Below are 18,550 nucleotides of genomic sequence, written 5' to 3'. Positions count from 1 at the left end.
TTTCAAATGTATTGGTATAAATATTCCCTCATCTCTTTAGTCTCCATTATCTATGTATACAGATGTCCCTTTTTCATGCCGTATACTGGCAATTTGTGCTTTCTGCTTTTCTTGATCAACTTAGTAACAGGTTTATCAGTTTTATTCATCTTTTCAAATTAACTTAAAAAAAGGACTTTATGTTTTTAGAACAGTTTTAGGTTCACAGCAAAATTGAGAGGAAGATGCAGAGATTTCCCACATACCCTCTGCTTCTCTACAGATCAGTGAGTGCCTCCACCCGCCAATCCCTGGAGGACACATTTGTTACAATTGACAAACCCACACTGACATGTCCCTCAAGTCCACAGTTGACACGAGGGTTCACTCTTGGTGGTGTACATTCTGCGAGTTTGGACAAATGTGTAATGACCTGGACCCACCATGAGAGCATCATCTGGAGCAGGTACACTGCCCTAAAGTCCTCCTGCCTGCCTGCTCGGCCTCCCTCTCCCGAGCCCCCGGCAAGCACTCATCTTTCTACTGTTTCCATAGTTCTCCCTTTTCCAGACTTCTATAGCTGGAATCAGACAGTAGGCAGCTTTTTCAGATTGGCTTCTGTCACTTAGTAACATGCATTTAAGTTTCCTCCATGTCTTTTCATAGCTTGATAGACTTATTTTTAGTACTGAATAACATTCCACTGTCTGGATGGACCACAGTTCATTCATCTAATCACCCACTGAAGGACATCTTGGCTGCTTCCAAGTTTTGGTAGTTACGAATAGGGCTGCTGAAACTTCTATGTACAGGTTGTGGTGTGGCCGTAGCAAGGGGCGCAGCTACTGGACTGCGTGTTAAGACCTGTTTAGCTTTGTAAGAAACCGCCTCACGGCCATCCAGAGTGCCTGCACCACTTTGAATTCCCACCAGCAAGGAGGCAGAACTCCTGCAAATGACATAAAAAAAACCTTTCTCTATTCTCCATTTGTTTCCTATTTCACTAGTTCCTGCTTTTACTATTTCCTTCCTACCTACCACACTGTTTGATTTTTTATTAATTTATAGAGATGTATACTTAGATCATTGATTTTCAGCCTTTTTTTTAAAGTATATTCATTTAATTCTACAAATTTCCTTCTCAGAACAGCTTTCAGCTTCATCCCACACATTTTTTATGGACAATATTTTCACTGTTATTCAAGGTATTTTATAATACCCACAGTGGTTTCTGCTTTTTCCCTGTGAATTATTTAGACGTGTGCTCTTTTAATTCCAAATAACTGAGAGTTTTTACTTATTGTTATTACTGATTTCTAGCTTACTGTGGACAGAAAAAAGATGGATGACTTCAATTGTTTGAAATTTGCTGAAGCTTGCTTTATGAGCTGTCATCTAGTCAATTCTGGTAGATTTTCCATATGCACTGGAAGTGTGTTTACTCTATAGCTTTTGGGTGCAGGATTCTATATGTCCGTTAGGATGAGTGTGTTCACTGTGTTCAAAATGTGTTCAAAAATTCGAATCCATACTAACCTTCTGTCTGTTTGTCCTATCAGCTCTTGAGAGAGGCTTTGTTAAAGCTCCACAGACTTCCTCTGCAGGGGCCAGACAGTGAAGAGTTTAGGCTTCACTGGCCCCCTACAGTTTCTGTTAGATATTCTTTTTTAAACCAACCCTTAAAAAACCCCCAAAAGCATTCTTAGCTCACAGACCCACACAAAAGCAGGCCAAAGGCCAGACTTGGCCTACTGGCTACAGTTTGTGGACCCCTGTGCTCACACGTCCCACTGTGATTACAGATGTGTCTGCTTCGTTTTTCAGTTGTGTCAGTTTTCATCTGATGCATCTGGAAGCTGTGCATACTAACTTACAGATCTAGAGAATCTGGAAATAATCCTGGGGCGCTGATCTTTCTTCTCAAGTGTCCCTTCTTCCTCTCATGGCTGTTTCTACCTGAAGTCCACTTCTGATGCAGGCACACTGGTTTCTTTGGGTTAGCAGCTGCATGGAACAGCTTTTACTGTCCTAAAACTTTTAATTTCCCAGTGTCCCTGAGACCTTAGGTATCTGTTTGGTTGGTGATTTATTTTTTAATTTTTATTTTGAAATGACTATAGATTCACAGGAATTGACAAAGATAGGATAGAGGGCCCCATGTGTCCTTCACCAATGGTAACATCTGACATACTACAGGGTAATATCCAAACCAGGAAGCTGGCATCAGTGCCATCCACAATCCTTATTCAGGTTCTAGGCAATTTCAAAACCTGGTGGGTTTGTGTAGCCCCTGCCACTACCATCAAGAAACAAAACTGTCTCTCCACATAAGACCTCCCTTGTGCTGTCCCAAATCCCTGGCAACTGGTAATCTGTTATCCATCTCTTTATCCTGTCATTTTCAGAATGTAACATAAATAGAATCATGTAATATGTGACCTTTTGGGATTGGCTTTTTTACTCAGTATAATGCCCTTGAGATCCATTCAGGTGGTTCCAAGCGCCAGCCACTCACCAAGCACCAGCCACTCATTCCTCTTTATTGCCGAGTTGTGCTTCATGGCATGGATGCACCAGCCTGTTAAACATTCGTCCATTTCAAGACATCTGGGTTGTTTCCAACCTGTGCTACTACAAATACAGCTGCTATGAATATTCATGCACAGGTTTTTGAATGAACCTAAGTTTTCATTTCTCTGGGATAAATGCCCAGGCGTGTGATTGCTAGTTCAGATGGCAAGTGCATTATTAGTTTTTTAAGAAACTGCCAAACTGTTTTCCAGAGTGACCGACACCAGCCATGTAAGAGGCTAGTGTATAAGGATCGCATCCTCGCCAGAATTTGGTGGTGTCACTATTTTATTTTTAATTTTAGCTGCTCTAATCTGTGTGTAGTGATATCTCACTGTGGTTTTAATTTGCATTTCCCTAATGGTTAATTATGTTGAACAACTTTTCATGTACTTATTTACCATCTGAATGTCTTTGGTAAAATGTCTGTCTTTTGCCTACTTTCTAATTGGATTGTTTTTAATGTTGAGTTCTGAGATTCTTTATATTTTCTAGGTATAAGATCTCTGTCAGACAGGAGGTTTGCAAATACTTTCTCCCTGGCAGTAGCTTGTCTTTTCCTTATCCTAATAGAGAGACATTTTTAATTTTGAATTTAAAATGTTGAATTAAAAATGTTTCCAATTTATCAACTTTTCCTTTTATAGATTATGGTTTTGGTATGAAGTCTATACTCTTTGCCTGACCCTAGATACCAAAGATCTTCTATTTTTTTCCCAAAAGTGTAATAGTTTTTATGTGTTACATTTAATTTCATTTTCCATTTGAGTTAATTTTTAAAAGTGTGAGGCCAAAGACAAGGTTCTTTTGTTTTTTCTTTTTCTTTTTTTTGGCTTCTGGGTATCCAATGCTCCAGTCACATTGGCTAAATAGGCTGCCTTCCTCCAGTGAGTTGCTTTTGCACCTTGTCCAAATCCGCTGGTGGTACTTGCGTGGGTCTACGTCTGGGTTCTCTATTATGTTTCACTGACCTTGTGTCTGTCCCTTCACCAACACTACACTGTCTTGATTACTGCAGTTATAGCAAGGTATGTTATCAAGTACAGTGATTCTGCGTATTTTATTATTCTTTTTCAAGATTATTTTCGTGACTTTTAGTTTCACTGCCCTTCCATGTAAATTTTAGAATAATCTTGCGTATCTACAAAAATATACTTTGCTGGGATTTTTGCTAGCAAGTACATCAAACCTGTACATCAGTCTGGAGGGAACCCACCTCTCTGCTGAGCCTTCCAGTACATGAACACGGTATGTGTCTCCACTTATTTGGGTTTGCTTTGATTTCTTTTATCAGTATTTTGCAATTTTTAGCATATAGATCCTGTATATGTTTATTTGATTTATGCCCAGGTAATTCATTTTTGTGAAACAATTGTTAAGTGGTACTATCTTTTAAATTTAGGTTTCCATATGTTCATTAATAGTATATAGAAATGCAAGTGATTTTTGGTGTATAGGTCTTGCAGCTTGAGGCCTTGCTGAACTCTCACTAGATCTAGTTTTTTTTTTTTTAAAGACAGGGTCTCACTCTGTTGCCCAGGCTGGAGTATGGTGGTGTGATCATGAATCACTAGAGCCTTGACCTCTCTGGCTCAAACAATCCCTCCCACCTCAGCTCCCTGAGTAGCTAACACATCCAGCTAATTTTTCAATTTTTTGTAGAGATGGGGGTCTTACTATGTTGCCCAGGCTGGTCTTGAACTTCTTGGTTTAGGTAATCCTCTTACCTCAGCCTCCCAAAGTGCTGGGATTACAGGCATGAGCCACCACACCCGACCTAGCTCTAGTTTTTTTGTAGATTCCTTGGGATTTTTTATTTAGAGAATCATGTCATTTGCAAATAGAGACAGTTTTGTTTCCTTCTTTTTTGTCTACATGCTTTTTATTTCCTTTTCTTTCCTCACTGCACTAGACAGAACTTCCAGCACTATGTTGAATAAGAGTGGTGAGGGCAGACATCTCTGTCCCTAATATCCCTGATATTGAGGAAAAGCAATTAGTCTTTTACTATTATGTGTTACATTGGCTGTAGGGACTTTTGTAGATGTTCTTTATCAAGTTGAGAAAGATCTCCTCCATTATCATTTTTCTGAAAGTTTTTTTTTTTTTTTTTTTTTTACCATGAATGTGCACTGAATTTTGTCAAATCCTTTTTCTGAATGATTCATATGATCATGTGACTTTTCTTCCTTAATCTATTAATATGGAGGGTTTCACTGACTGATTTTTAAGTACTAAACCAGCCACTTGGTCATGGTGTATAATTAATTGCTGGATTTGATTCACTCATATTTTGTTAATTCACTGACTGATTTTTAAGTACTAAACCAGCCACTTGGTCATGGTGTATAATTAATTGCTGGATTTGATTCACTCATATTTTGTTAAAGATTTTTGTGTCTATGTTCAAAAGGGATAACGGCCTGTAGTTTTCTGTTTTGCACTTTTTTTTTTTTTTTTTTTTGGTCTGGTTTGGGTGTCAGGGTAATACTGGCCTCACTGGGGAATGGTCTATCTTCTTGTATTTTCTGGAAGACACTGTAGAACTAGCATTAATTCTTCTTTAAACATATAGTAAATTACCGAGTGACACCTCTGGGCTAGAGACGTCTTTTGAGGGGAGTTTGCAAACTATGGATTCAATTTCTTTAACAGTTATGAAGTTCTTCAAAGAACCTGTTTGGTATTGGGGGGTTGTGGTCACCTGTGCTTTTCTGAGATTTGGCCCCTACATCTAAGTTGTTGAACGCATGTGTGTAGAGTTGTTTGCAGTGCTTCCCTTTCTTCTTAGAAGGGTCTATAGTAATATCCCCTGCCTTATCCCTAGTAGTACTAATTTGTGTTTTCTTACTTCTTGACAGGCAAACACATCAGAGCATAAGTGGTTCCTAATGCCAAGCTGACCTCCCTTGATCTCTGTCTTCTAGAGGATCTTGACATGGCACTTCTTTATTACCTTTTCAGTTCATTGATACCTTCAAATAGCTTTATTTAAAAAATGTTTTGCTAGCTTTTCTACTTGTCTTCAACCAGAAAGTGAGTCCAAATTATCTCAGTCTTCTATTCCTGGAGGCAGCTCCAAAACTGTTTCTCTCTATAGCTCATTTTTGGAGTATGACCCCCCCAAGGCTCAGGCAAGAAAAGCAAAAATAAACAAGTGGGACTACCTCACAAAGCAAAGCTTCTGAACAGCAAAGTGACCAATGAAATAAATGAAAAGGCAGTCTATGGACTGGGAGAAAATATTTGCAAACCATGCATCTAAATAAGGGGCTAACATCCAAAATATGTAAGGAACTCACACAACTCGACAGCAAAAAACAACCCAATTAAAACATGTGCAAAGGACACAAATAGACATTTCTCTAAAGATGATAGTACACAAATGGTCAGCAGGCATACGCAAGGTGTCCAACACTAATCAGCAAGGAGAAGCAAATCAAACCCACGGTGTGAAATCACCTCACCATGTACTAGGATGGCTATCATCAAAAAAGACAAGAGATAAGTGCTGGTGAGGATGTGGAGAAAGGGGAACCCTTGTACACTGTTGGTGGGCATGTAAATTGGCACAGCCATTATAGAAAACGGTATGGAGGTTCCTCAAAAGCCTAAAAATGGAACTACCATATGACCCAGCAATCTCACTTGTAGGTATAGACCCAAAGCAACTGAAATCAGTATGTTGATGAGATATCTGCACCCATGTTTCCTGAAGCACTCTATACAACAGCCAAAGCACAGAACCAACCTAAGCATCTATCAACCGATGAATGGATAAAGAAAACAGTACATATACGGAATGGAATACTGTTCAGCTATTAAAAAAAAAAGAAAAAAATCCTGTCATGTTGTAACAACACAGATGGAAGTGCAGAACATTATGTTAAGTGAAATAAGTCAGGCAAAGTCAGACAAATACCGCACAATCTCACCTGCATGTGGAATCTTGAAAATGCCAAATACATATAAACAGAGAGCAGAATGGGAGTTACTGGGTGAGGGAGGAAATGGGAAGAAGTGAGTCCAAGGACAGAGTTGCAGTTATGTGGGATGAATTGGTCTGGAGAGATCTAATGCATGGCACGAGGACTAGAGTTAATAACACTCTACTGTATACCGAAAATCTGCCTAGAGGGTAGATTTTAGGTGCTTTTACCACACACACATACACAAAAGGTAACTATGGAAGGTGATGGATAGGTTAATTTGGAAAAACAAACAAACAAAATCTCTTTTGTATTATGAATCTTTCTGGCAGCCTGAGGAAGCCTATGAACACTTTCTTAGAACAACAGTTAATGTGTGTAATAAAATACACAGATTTATAAAGAAATGAATTATGAGACAGTTTTCAAAATAATATAAAAATCAAATGTAAGATACAGTAATTTAGCCCCCTTTTTATATAGGTTGAGCACCCCTATTCTAAAAATACAGAATCTGAAATACTCCCAAATCCAAAACTTTTTGAACACTGACATGACGCTGAAACAAAATACTCACTGGAGCTTTTAGGATTTCAGGTTTTTGGATTAGAGATGGTCAATTGGTAAGTATAATGAAATATTCAGAAATCTGAAACACTTCTGGTCCCAAGCACTTTGGCTAAGACATACTCAACCTGTAAAAACTGTACCTAAGACCTAGCAATGGGTCTAACAATCACAGTTTTGAGAAAATGATAAGAGTAAACAATATATGAGGACTTCTCCAACTGTAATGAAAATATCTGATTTCTATTGGTAACAAAATCACAGGTGCTGTGTTATTACTGTTTTATTGACTATATCATAAAGGAAATGATAAATTTCAGTTGGAAGTTAGTGAAAACACAGGTATATTTTTTCCTGTCTCAGACCATAGATCCCCACTAAAGGACCCCTACACTATAGCCTAGTTTTAACAGAGCCAGCAGGCTGATCCTTCCAAAAGGTGAGTTGGGTCATGTCATTCCTTCGTTCCAAGTCTTGAGCAAGGTTCCCATTTCCCTCAGAATAAACGCCAGAGAAACCCCTCACCAGGCTGCCTGGGCCCATGGCTCTGGCCCCGTCCCTTGCTCTTCCTGATTTGCCTGACACAGGTACACCCCCACTGGCCATCTACCTGGCACTGGCCATCTACTTAGCACGCTCTTCTCCCAGAAAGCTGAATAGTTAATTCTCTTATTTTTTCAAGTCTTAGCTCAAATAGCCCCTTTTTAATGTGGCCAAATAAAGGTGCAGCCCACCCTGCCCACAACCGGAAGCTGAGGGCTCAGGTGCAGCCCACCCCGTCCACAACCAGGAGCTCAAGGCTCAGCCCTGCTTCTCTGCTTTCCAGGGCACTGGCTGCCCCTTTGCAGGCCCGTCTACGCCACCGCTTCCTGGTTCTGCTTCCTGCTTCCTGTCCATTTCCCCTGCTAGGATGTGGTTCTGCTTCCTGCTTCCTGTCTCTTTCCCCCACTGGGCTGCAGATCCGACAAGGGCTGGCGTCTCTCACTGATACCCATTCTCTTCACAGAGTCTGGCACAGAATAGGCGCTCAACGTATTTTTTTATTGTTTTCAACAAACGGAATGAACTGACAAGAAACTTTACTGTGGGACATGAACGGGAACAAGTCCTCAGGGAGGGGTGACGGTGAAGAGGACTCTGAGTTACACATCCTTCTAGAGGGTGGCAGGGTGTGTGCCAGGTGTCCACAGGTCAAGCCCAAACCAAAAGCCCTGGGCTCTCAAGTCTCAAGTTCCTCTTAGAAACTGCTCGGGGTTAAAGAATCCTTATAGAAAGAAAACTTAGATCAGATGTGCTACAGCTATTCTGGGTATGGTAAAGATTAATAAATAAATAAACGGCAGGAGCGTTCTTTCAACACCTGGGCTGTGATCTCTGATGGAAGTCAGCAGAGTGTGTGAACCAAGGAAAATTCCACAGACAGAAATGAGCATTTTATGGCAACTCGATCAGGGTATTAATACAAACTCTAAACCAAGAAATAAACATTAAGCTGGTAAAAAAAAGTCATAGCTTGAAAAGGGCTGACTGACTCAAAACATAAACATTTCCCTTTTGGTTTCAACTTCTCAGTTAACTGCTCTATTCTAAGGGTTTCTCTGCCATCCAGAATGAATGGTGCTCTCCCAAGCATCTGGGATCAGGGACGCGTGCGCATAGCACCGAGCAGCGTGAGCCGGTGCTCTCCCAGGCATCTGGGTTTAGGGACTCATGCGCACAGCACAGAGCAGCCGTGAGCCGGTGCTCTCCCAGGCATCTGGGATCAGGGACTCATGCGCACAGCACAGAGCAGCCGTGAGCCGGTGCTCTCCCAGGCATCTGGGATTAGGGACTCATGCGCACAGCACAGAGCAGCCGTGAGCCGGTGCTCTCCCAGGCATCTGGGATTAGGGACTCATGCGCACAGCACAGAGCAGCCGTGAGCCGGTGCTCTCCCAGGCATCTGGGATTAGGGACTCGTGCGCACAGCACAGAGCAGCCGTGAGCTCGTGCTCTCCCAGGCGTCTGGGTTTAGGGACGTGTGCAAAGCACAAAGTGGCATTCTGCACTTGCTCTACACAGAAACAGGCACTTCTTCCTCTTCTCTAGGGGGTTACCCAAACCCCTGTGCCAAGCACTCAGACGTCTATTTCTTACCAAGCAGGCGCTCCTTCTTCCTCTCCATGTTATCTGGGTAGTCCAGATTTTCGGTTCACATTCGAACGCCTCAAAAGATGATCTCACTGTCTCTCCTGCCTCACCACTCATCCGTACACCAAACCACTCCAATCAGCCTCCGCTCCTCCAATCTCCTGGAATTGTTCTCAACAAGGTGAGCAGTGACCAAGGTTCAGGCCCAGTGGGTACTGACCGGTCTTTTCTTGCATACCGCTCTGCTGCACGTGGTCGTCCCCGCATGCCAGCGCTCTCTGCTCTACCATTCCTCTAACGCCCCGCTGCTCCCCTTCCCCCCACCCCCGTGTTCCTCGACACTATGATCTCTGTGTTCACTGTCTTTCTGCTGGTTCTTCAATGAAGGTGTTATTTCCCTTGGCTTACTGTCCTTATCACTCTATACGTACATCTCTCAACTGAACCTCATTCTTATCTATTTACAAAGACATATGTCTTATGCTTCCCAAATCTTCAATGCCAAACTCTTCCAAGCTTCACACTTGCATATCCAACTGTCTGGAAACAGATCTCATACACAGTCCTCACAAAGCTGACTTCATCACCTCCTCCCCTTGTCTGTTAACCTACCTTAGAGACCCGAACTAGAGAAATAGTAACCACACTAGGGCCTCCTCTTTGTATCTCATGCTGTAATCATGATGAGGGCCTAGCAATTTCACTTCCTGAACATGACCTGCCATCTCTCTCTTCATCTTCACCTCCAGTTCTGCTGTCCCAGGTAATTCATTACAGCTCCCCGTGTATCTGGGCAAGGCTCCTCACTGAATTCTCTGGCTTTTTTAGGGCCACCCATCTGTGGTTCCCAAACACCCCAGGGAATTTCTATGCTCTCTCTTCAGAAACAGTCCCGCTCCTTCCCTTGTTCTTACCTCTGACTCATTAAATCCTACCCACCCTTTATCGATCTAGTCCAGAAGTCACTTCCTCCTTGGAGTCTCTGAGACACCTTCTATGCCCAGACGGGGGCCATCCCTCGTCCCTGCATCTCACCGTGCCCTGTGCGTTTCCTATGCAGTTCTCGCCCACTGTACTTACTTTCTTAGGACTCTGAGCTCTCTGAAGGGCCTCCTTGCCATATCTTCTCTGTACCCCTCCTCACAAGTCTGGCACATCACAGGAATTCAAATTTCTACTGAATAAATGAGTTTGCTGATTAAATATCAGAACACGATATACTGATTCTCTATCAACAGGGGCTGCTCAATTAATGAATGAGTGGAAGTGTCTTTATAAGGAAATATGCTGATTCCATTTTAGAACACAATGCTTATTTGCGAGGACACAATTATTGACTTACTGTGTAATAGGCCAAGATTCTTACTCAACATACGTCCTTTGTAGGCAAAAGCAAACCACAATAAGCCTACCCTGACCTGAGATGCTTGTTGTTAAGAACAACAGATAACCTAAGAACTGTGTTTTGCCAACAGTCAGTTTCCACCCTGAAGGAATGGACTTACTTCACAAGGCCTTTGCTTTGTGAGCCCCTGTTGCCTATGTGCTGTGTGATTACAAACATTCCACAGTCGGTTATTTAGAAAGATACTGAAATTGCGGAACTCTGTGCTGACACACTGATTACAGCAACAACCACAGATTGGACCTACTTCATATGAACACTTTAACCACCAGCTTAGGGACCATCCCTGAGTTATAGCAGAGGGAGCCCTGAACTGGAAGCCCCAGCTCTCTCACCACCTGGCCAAGGGGCTGAAAGCAGGTGATGCCACTTCTGTGGGTTGTGGCGATCTCATCTGTGCAATGAAGAATTGGATTTGGTTCAGCTCAGTCACCAACAGCTGACAACTACTGAACCAGGTGCAAATGTGGAAGTCCTATCCTCAAGAAATTAAAGTATAATGGAAATAATGACAGATGGCACCAAACTATCATCTACTGATGTGCTCTGAAGGCCCTTCGTAGGTAAAGCTGCTATGACATGCTGCAACAAGGACAGGTGAATATTCCTTAGGAATGTAAAGTGACATCACCAGTTCATCTAACAGATGCCATCCTGGGTCAGACACTCGACCAACAATGCCCTATTCATGGCACTAACACTGAGTGAAGGGAAGAAGAAAGGTGATTATTTCCCATACTGAAAACTGAAAAGTTTGCTCTTGAAAATAACCTGGCCTAAATGACAGACGTGTTCATTCTTAGAAGTCAGGGTGTGCTCTGAACAAGTGTTATGTATGGGTAAGTTTTTCAGTGAAATAAAGCCTCAACAAGTCAACAATAAACATTAAACAATTCTGTTCCAAGCAGGAACTTGCCAACTCCTGGTGCAAGAGCATCAAGAAGCAATGAGATCTCATCTCAGGCAGAGTAAACGGCTGAAACAGAACTTGCTGGGCCCATACCAGTTCACCCTGTTCTTCCTAAATACACCGACTTCTGTCAGGTTCATTCAAGCTAAAAGTCAACCAAACTTGCCATGCTCCCATTTCACAATTTACATGTAATTTACCTCTTTTATTTCTCTACCTCAAAGAGTTACACATATGATCAAATCCAAAATGGGCAAAACAACCAATGGAGGATTTGAGGGGCGAGGAGCCAGTAGGACACAACCTGAGACGTGCTCTTGCCAAGTCAGAGAACCTACTGCGGGGAGTGGTGTCAGGACCAGAGGGTAAGTTTAACCCAAGACGCTTTTTATAGACATTCAGTTTCCTCAACAAGGCTTTCTTTTGCTGCTACTCTAAGCAGAAGTGAGGGTAAAAAATCCAGGTAGAACTGAGGAATGATCTGGCATGGTAGCAGCACCATGTAAACAATCCAGGTAGAACTGAGGAATGATCTGGCATGGCAGCAGCACCGTGTAAATAATCCAGGTAGAACTGAGGAATGATCTGGCATGGCAGCAGCACCGTGTTGGTGCTGGGGGCTCTGGGATGCTGGGTTTGCGTATTCCGTGATTTGGTACCTGGGCATTTATGTCCGGCATCAACAAAAACACCTATGCTCTTTTCCTGTGCTTCTGGAGGTCTGGGAGACAGAAGATACTATTTTAAAAGTGTGTTCATTGCAAAATTCTTATTTCCCAGAGAATATACTTTAAAAGTGCTTCTCAGGCCTGTTTGCCTTGTGCTTCTACTTTTCTAATTATAACGTAAGCTTTATAAAGTAAATTACACCTCTTCTCAGCAAATTTCTGTGAGGAGGTCCATACCAAAAACACTGTGCAGTAACCTTGGGACTTGTGAAAAGCTTGGTAACAAAGGCCAATTTTCAAATTACTAATCAAACAGAAAAAAACAACTAATTTAAGCTAACTGGGGTTACATGGGGAGACAGAACATTTTCACAGGCTGCAGGAGTAAAATCTGAGGATCTGAGGTTATCTTTTCAGCAACAGAGAAAGTCACCTGGTGACTCTCCTTCCCTAAGGAACTCTGGAATTTAGGGAACATTCTGGGAGCCCAAGTCAGCGTGACAGAGGGTTGGCCCCAGGTCTAAGGCTCATATCACCGCTTCAATATGACTGAAAGGTATGGCCTTTGGCTTGTCCAACCCAATGAATAAAATTCGTAAATAAAAGTAGCCTGTATTTTGGAAATAGGGTTTAAGGTGCTCTGCAATAAAAGACAAGGAAAGCTGAGCTCTTCCTGCTCAGTCCAGGGTCCCAGGGCATCTGATGGGAACCAGGAAACTGGAAAAACCAGTTCTTAAAGTTCCTAAAGCCTGACAGTAAATATTTAACAGTAAACAGCTCAACTGTTTTTGTGTTTATATGCTAAGGAAGGTTCATTTACTAGGGTTTATTGGCAGTTATGTAAAATGATACTTATATGAACAAAACTGCTATTTTAAGTTTCAGATATTGCTTCATCAGGGTGCTTGTCCTACAAGTTGGTGGAAATCTAAACAGAGGGAAAACATTATGAATACATTGTTATTTATTAGTAAACAAAACAGCAAAAATAAACTGATTTTCTTTGGTCCAAAAGGCCTACTTTGATTTTATAACTAAAATTCTTTCTCTTCACTAGAAGTCTTCCGATTGTAGTTGGGCACAGTCTTACAGAATGTAAGCGAGCGCCGGTCCAGCTTCTACTCATGTCCAGCTACTCCTCAGCCTCCTTGAGCAGGGGCAGGAGGAGCCAAAACCTCCCATGTTGGTAAAGATGCTCCATGAGGGCAGAACCCACCAACCCAGCAGCACTGCAGTTAACACCTGTATTCATCTGAGATTCCCATGTTGTATCTGACAGCTGTCTAAAGCCCACACAGTATTTACCTAAGGAAACAGCACGGCTCTGAGTTACAACTGTCAGTTCATAAAATTAGACTATCTTCTAAGAATGCGCTCACATTCAAAGAATCACAGAGCCGGATGAGACAGGAGCACAGCCAGGCAAGGCTGAATTTAAATCCCACCCCCCACCCCTGTAGATACTACCATCATCTTGGAATAATTTACATTAGTCAAACCGCTTTCATTAGATACCTCTGAAATACTAATCTCAGTGACTCCTAATAGATTTGATCACTCTTTTAACATTAATATAATTAAAATTGTGTGTAAGCAGTACCTGAATTGAGGCTTTCTTAGCTTTTAAGACTAAATCAAGTATAAAAAATCATTCTTAAAAAAAAGTTTAATTAAAGCTGAGAGTAAACAAATCACTCAGACCACATGCACCATGCTCTTATCAAATGGCGAAACAAGACACTGTATGTCTAGATAGAAAATAAGCTCTCATTATTCCTCATAAAAATTTTATTTTACCCATATCAGTAAGATAAACTCCTTAAAAATAACTGAATAAATCTGAGAGTCAACTACCTACTTTCACGCTTATTTTTTCTGTTTTTCAATTTCCTGACTCACTTAACACAAGGAAAACAACAGCAAGAAAAGATGAATTTCTTGAAAACTGCGTGAAGGTCCTGAGCCAGGCCCTTGGTTATTTGGTTTCCATCTCTTCTCTGCTCCAAGCCTGAGGGTGGCAGCTGGTGCCAGACGCTGCTCTTGCGACCTGCAGCTGCAGCCTCCTGGCCAATCATCTCTTACTTCCTGTCTCGGAACGAATGGCAGACGCTCTTCAAGGCCTGACTCCTGAAGACTCACGTGCTAGGAGCACAGAGGGGGCTCTGACCACCAGGCCTCATTTGACAAGTGCTGACTGTGAGATGCTTTTTGCTTTTTCTTCTTCAATTAATCTTTCTGGAGAATTTCCTTTTTTCCCTTTTGCATCTTAAGGTGGAGGTTTTTATTCCAAATGTTTTTTACACACAATTCTTGAAATTCCTGAATTCAATGACAGCTTCTTATCATGGCAAAAGGTACATATCAAAAAAACAGCAAAGCTTTAGTTACTAACATCCGAGGGGGATGTCATTCCACATATTTAAGGAAATTGCTAAGCAGGTCCACACAAACACTTGTAAAGAAAGGTTCATAGCAGTGTTATTCACGGGGTCAAAAAGTGAAACTACCAAGTGTCTCTCAGCTGATGACAGACAAACAAAACATCGTCCATCCACACAACCCTCAGCCATTGAGAACCTGGGAAACACAGTGCTCAGTGAATGACGTCAGACACGAAAGGCCACAAACTGTGCGATGTCATGTTTATGAAATGTTCAGAACAAAGAAATCTACAGAGGCAGAAAATGGATGAGTGGTAGACAGGGGCTGAGGAGTGTGGGGCTGGGGCTGGGGGGAGGGAAACTGCATAAGAGGTAGAGGTTTCTTTTTGAGGTGACAAAAAGGTTCTAAAATTGATTGTGGCTGAACAACAACTCTGTGTTCAGAGCCATTAAATTGTACACCTTAAATGGGTGAACTGTATAGTTTATGTGACTTTGTCTAAATAATGTCTGTCTATCCATCCGTCCGTATTGAGATATATATACACCATTTCTTGCTTGGTGTGGCGGTGGCTCAGTGTTGACTCCTGCCTGCACACAGGGCTAAGTGCTGCAAATTCTACTGCAGCATCTCCCATCTGTTAGAGACGCACAACCATCCTGAGACCTCAGCATAATGATGAATAGGAATAATTGTATTTATACATGTAAAGCTACAGGAAGAAACCAAGTTTAAAAGAATGTTAAGGAAAACAAGTCCTTAAAGGTGTTAGAAGGCGAATCTTTATAAGAAATGCAGTGGGGTAATATCTGAACTGCTGACTGCAGTTCTGCTGTTCTTCCCCTTTACTGCCTTGCCCCACCCTCTTTAGTCATTTAGGACATCCCACAATGACAGGTACAGGATCAGACAACTAACTGGAGAGGGTAATATTACCGAGTTCTGGCTTCTGAGTTTAGGTCTAACCCCCAGAAGAACTTCAAAGAACTCAGATCTGCCAGAGCACGACTGGACAGCAGCTCCTGGGACCAGGAAAGAGGGAGAGGAAACCAGGGGCACAGAGAAACTGGGAGCCCTACAGAAACGGGGTCTTCTGCCTCACCCCCCAGAGGGAGGGTGATGGACCCTCAGGTGGCTGGGGCATCTTAGAGCAGACCATCACTTTCCCTGCCTTCCACAAAGAGCTTGGGGACGTAGCTGCATCTCAGAAAAGAAAGGTCTGCATGGAGTGTCTGGGCAGCAAGGGCCCCCTAAGGTGCCACTTAGCGCATGTGGGAGCAGGAGGACACAGGGCCTGAGGGCCGCCCTGCTGGGGAAGTCTGTGAGGTGCAGAGAGCAGGGCCAGGACAGCCCAAGGGCAACTGAGAGTCTCCGTCTCACCTCTGCAATGCCTCTGTGATAAATTTCTGCCGACTCACAGAACGGGTTTAAAAGAGAAATTAGATTGCTATATTCAAAAAAGGTACATTTTTTGTAAAATTGAAATTACATCCTGAAATTTGCTTCTGCTGTAGAAAAATAAGTTACATGTGAAAGATTCTTATTCATGAAGATAAAATACATCTACCAGCATTATAGCATAAACTCTAAGTATAAGATTTATGGATATATTCAGCAAACTGACAATTAATTATTGAGTACCTACAAGGTGCAAAGGTTCCATGGAAATTATAAAAGACTCAGTTTCCACCCCCAAGTAACTGAGCTCTCCTGATTCCAAGAACATAGACATACTTCTCTCAAGATTCTCCAGGACAAGAGAAACCTCCTATCTAGGAGTCAGGTATGGGAGCAGGAAAAAAAAAAAAAAAAAACTACCCTAAGTTTGCTGAGGCAAAGGTCACCCGAGGAGTGCCACAGGTTACATCCAGTGGCGGGTTCAGCCCCGGGGCCTGCCCCAGCACTGCTGGCAACACGTGGATCCTTTATCATGAGAGACCTTTCCAGCTGACTTCCTCACTCTCTCCAAACTGGACTCAGAATTCTCTGCTTTCTGCTATGGTCCTTCTTACCTTTTCTTGCTTCCTCATAGAGATCACATTTTCTCAAACATGTATCAGGATCTGTAGCAGGCGACACCTACTACAATTATGAGGACTATGGGCAAAGTCAGTGAAAGTGGGGCCCTGCTGCCAAGTCCAGGAGGCAGACACACTGCACAGCTGGTTCCAGGCATCCTGAGTTCTCAAAGTCCTTTCCTAGGTTCAAACGCAGCCACAAACCTCTCTTCTCTCTTGCCTGTGAAAATTCTGGATAAATATTGGAAAGTCTCTGTGCACAAGAGAGAATAAAAGTGAGAAAAAAATATGAATACTACTTTCTTTTGCTTTGTTCATTTGCTTTCTTTTGCTTTGTTCATTTCCATCTTATCTCATTTAAGCTGTTGAGGGACTCATCAGTCATCTTCTGTATTTACAGAAGTCCAGTAAAACTTTCAAGATTCCTATTTCTACTGCTACGGGCAAATATGTCCTTCCAAAATTTCTTATGCTGAAGGCTAAATCCCCAATGGGATGGTATCTGGAGGTGGGGCCTATGAGAGCTGATTGGGTCATGGCGGGGGGTGGGGGGGGCACCCTACTGAAGCAGGTGAGTGCCCTCAGGAGACTGCTCTCTGCTCTCCACCCTATGAGGACACAGTGAGAAACTGGCTGCCTGCAAGCCAGGAGGGAGCCCCCCCGACCCCTGGCAGACAGCAGAGCTGCTGGCACATCGATCTTGGACATCAAGTTTCCAAAACACTGAGAAGTGAATGTCTGTGGTTTCAGGCCACCCAGTCTGTGATGTTTTGTTATGGCAGCCCAAACTGACTAGTACATCTACTATTCATTCATTCACCAAATTTTTATTGAGTGCCCAATAATGAAAGCATTTTTCCTTCTTTAAAAATTGTATTTCTTCTGTGAACTTGTATAGGGAAGTAAAAACATTTTTATAAATATCTCCTTGAAAACATATTACACAATCCTGTATTTTCATGGTTGTCTTAGGGATTTAATCAGTAAAGCGCCATCTTAACGGCTTGATCTCATTATGTCTTCAAAGCATTTTGATTCTGCCTACAGAAAAATACTCGATTTGTAAAGTGAGAATTCAACAAGAGCAGCACTGAGTAAAGATCTTTTATGAGAAGGTTTCTAAATCTGCTTTTGACACATGGCATACCTGCTTATCACTTTAGAGGTGTCTCACTGTCTAGTGAGAAGACAGGAAGTAAAGGGACTGCATGGTGGAACTCGGAACCTTGGCCTTTTGATCAGCTCGGACATGCACTATACCTTGACCTGGTGCAAACCGTTCCACTAATCTGAGCCTAAAACCCTGCTCTATAAGACAAAAGTGCTTGACCGAATTGTCTCTAAGGTACCACCGTGCTCTGAACCAACAGGCAACATTACACTTCAATATTAAATCACACAACATACATGCATATTGAAACATTTCACTGTACCCCATAAATATGCACAATTATTATGTGTCAACTGAAAACATGACTTAATCTTAAAAAAGCACTTGATGCTTGTAAGGCATCCTAACAGGTGTGAGGAGTCCATGTGAGTCAGCCACACCCCGACCCCTACAGACTCCCAAATCCAGGTTTTATCATGGCGAGGGTCTTTGTGTAGGAGAATTAGGTGGAAGTGGAACCAAGAGTCAGGGAATTTATATCCTCACTTCAGCTCCTTTATAAGGACCAATGCCAAGACACGTAATTATATCTTCATTTTTCTAAGAATAAGATAGGACTTAATTACCTCAAAGGAATGACATGAAAACTAACTACCAAAGCCCTCTAATGTCTTTAAAGCTTGCCACATTCATGCATGGGGTTATCACTGTCACTGTGTGTGTGCAGACCTGGCTGCAGGAGGGGTACAGAGACAGAAGCATGGGGCTCCCCGTCCTGCCGTCTCCCCACGGACAAGGGTCAGCACGCTCTTCTGGAAAGAGCCGGATGGAAACACTTTTGGCTTTGTGGGCCATATGATGTCTCTCACAGCCGTTCAAC

General features: G+C 42.4%; 1 protein-coding gene across 19 annotated transcripts in view; it reads right to left on the bottom strand.

Moving 5' to 3' along the window:
* The window catches only part of FAM120B (family with sequence similarity 120 member B), a 97,609-nt gene that overhangs the window by 19,598 nt on the left and 59,461 nt on the right, over positions 1 to 18,550 (bottom strand). The window contains exon 7 of one of the 19 annotated variants that reach the window (XM_063666873.1): positions 107 to 16,812. The exons of the other annotated variants lie outside the window; for them this stretch is intronic. Within the exon in view, the coding sequence (XP_063522943.1) occupies positions 16,651 to 16,812 (162 nt within the window). The 3' untranslated portion in view covers positions 107 to 16,650. Of the gene's footprint in view, positions 1 to 106; positions 16,813 to 18,550 lie in introns of those variants that run through there. 19 annotated transcript variants of the gene reach the window in all.

This window comes from Pongo pygmaeus, chromosome 5, assembly GCF_028885625.2.
Source record: "Pongo pygmaeus isolate AG05252 chromosome 5, NHGRI_mPonPyg2-v2.0_pri, whole genome shotgun sequence".
Lineage (NCBI taxonomy): Eukaryota > Metazoa > Chordata > Mammalia > Primates > Hominidae > Pongo > Pongo pygmaeus.
The sequence above is the reverse complement of the archived record's forward strand: the minus strand, read 5'-3'. Positions and strand labels throughout refer to the sequence as shown.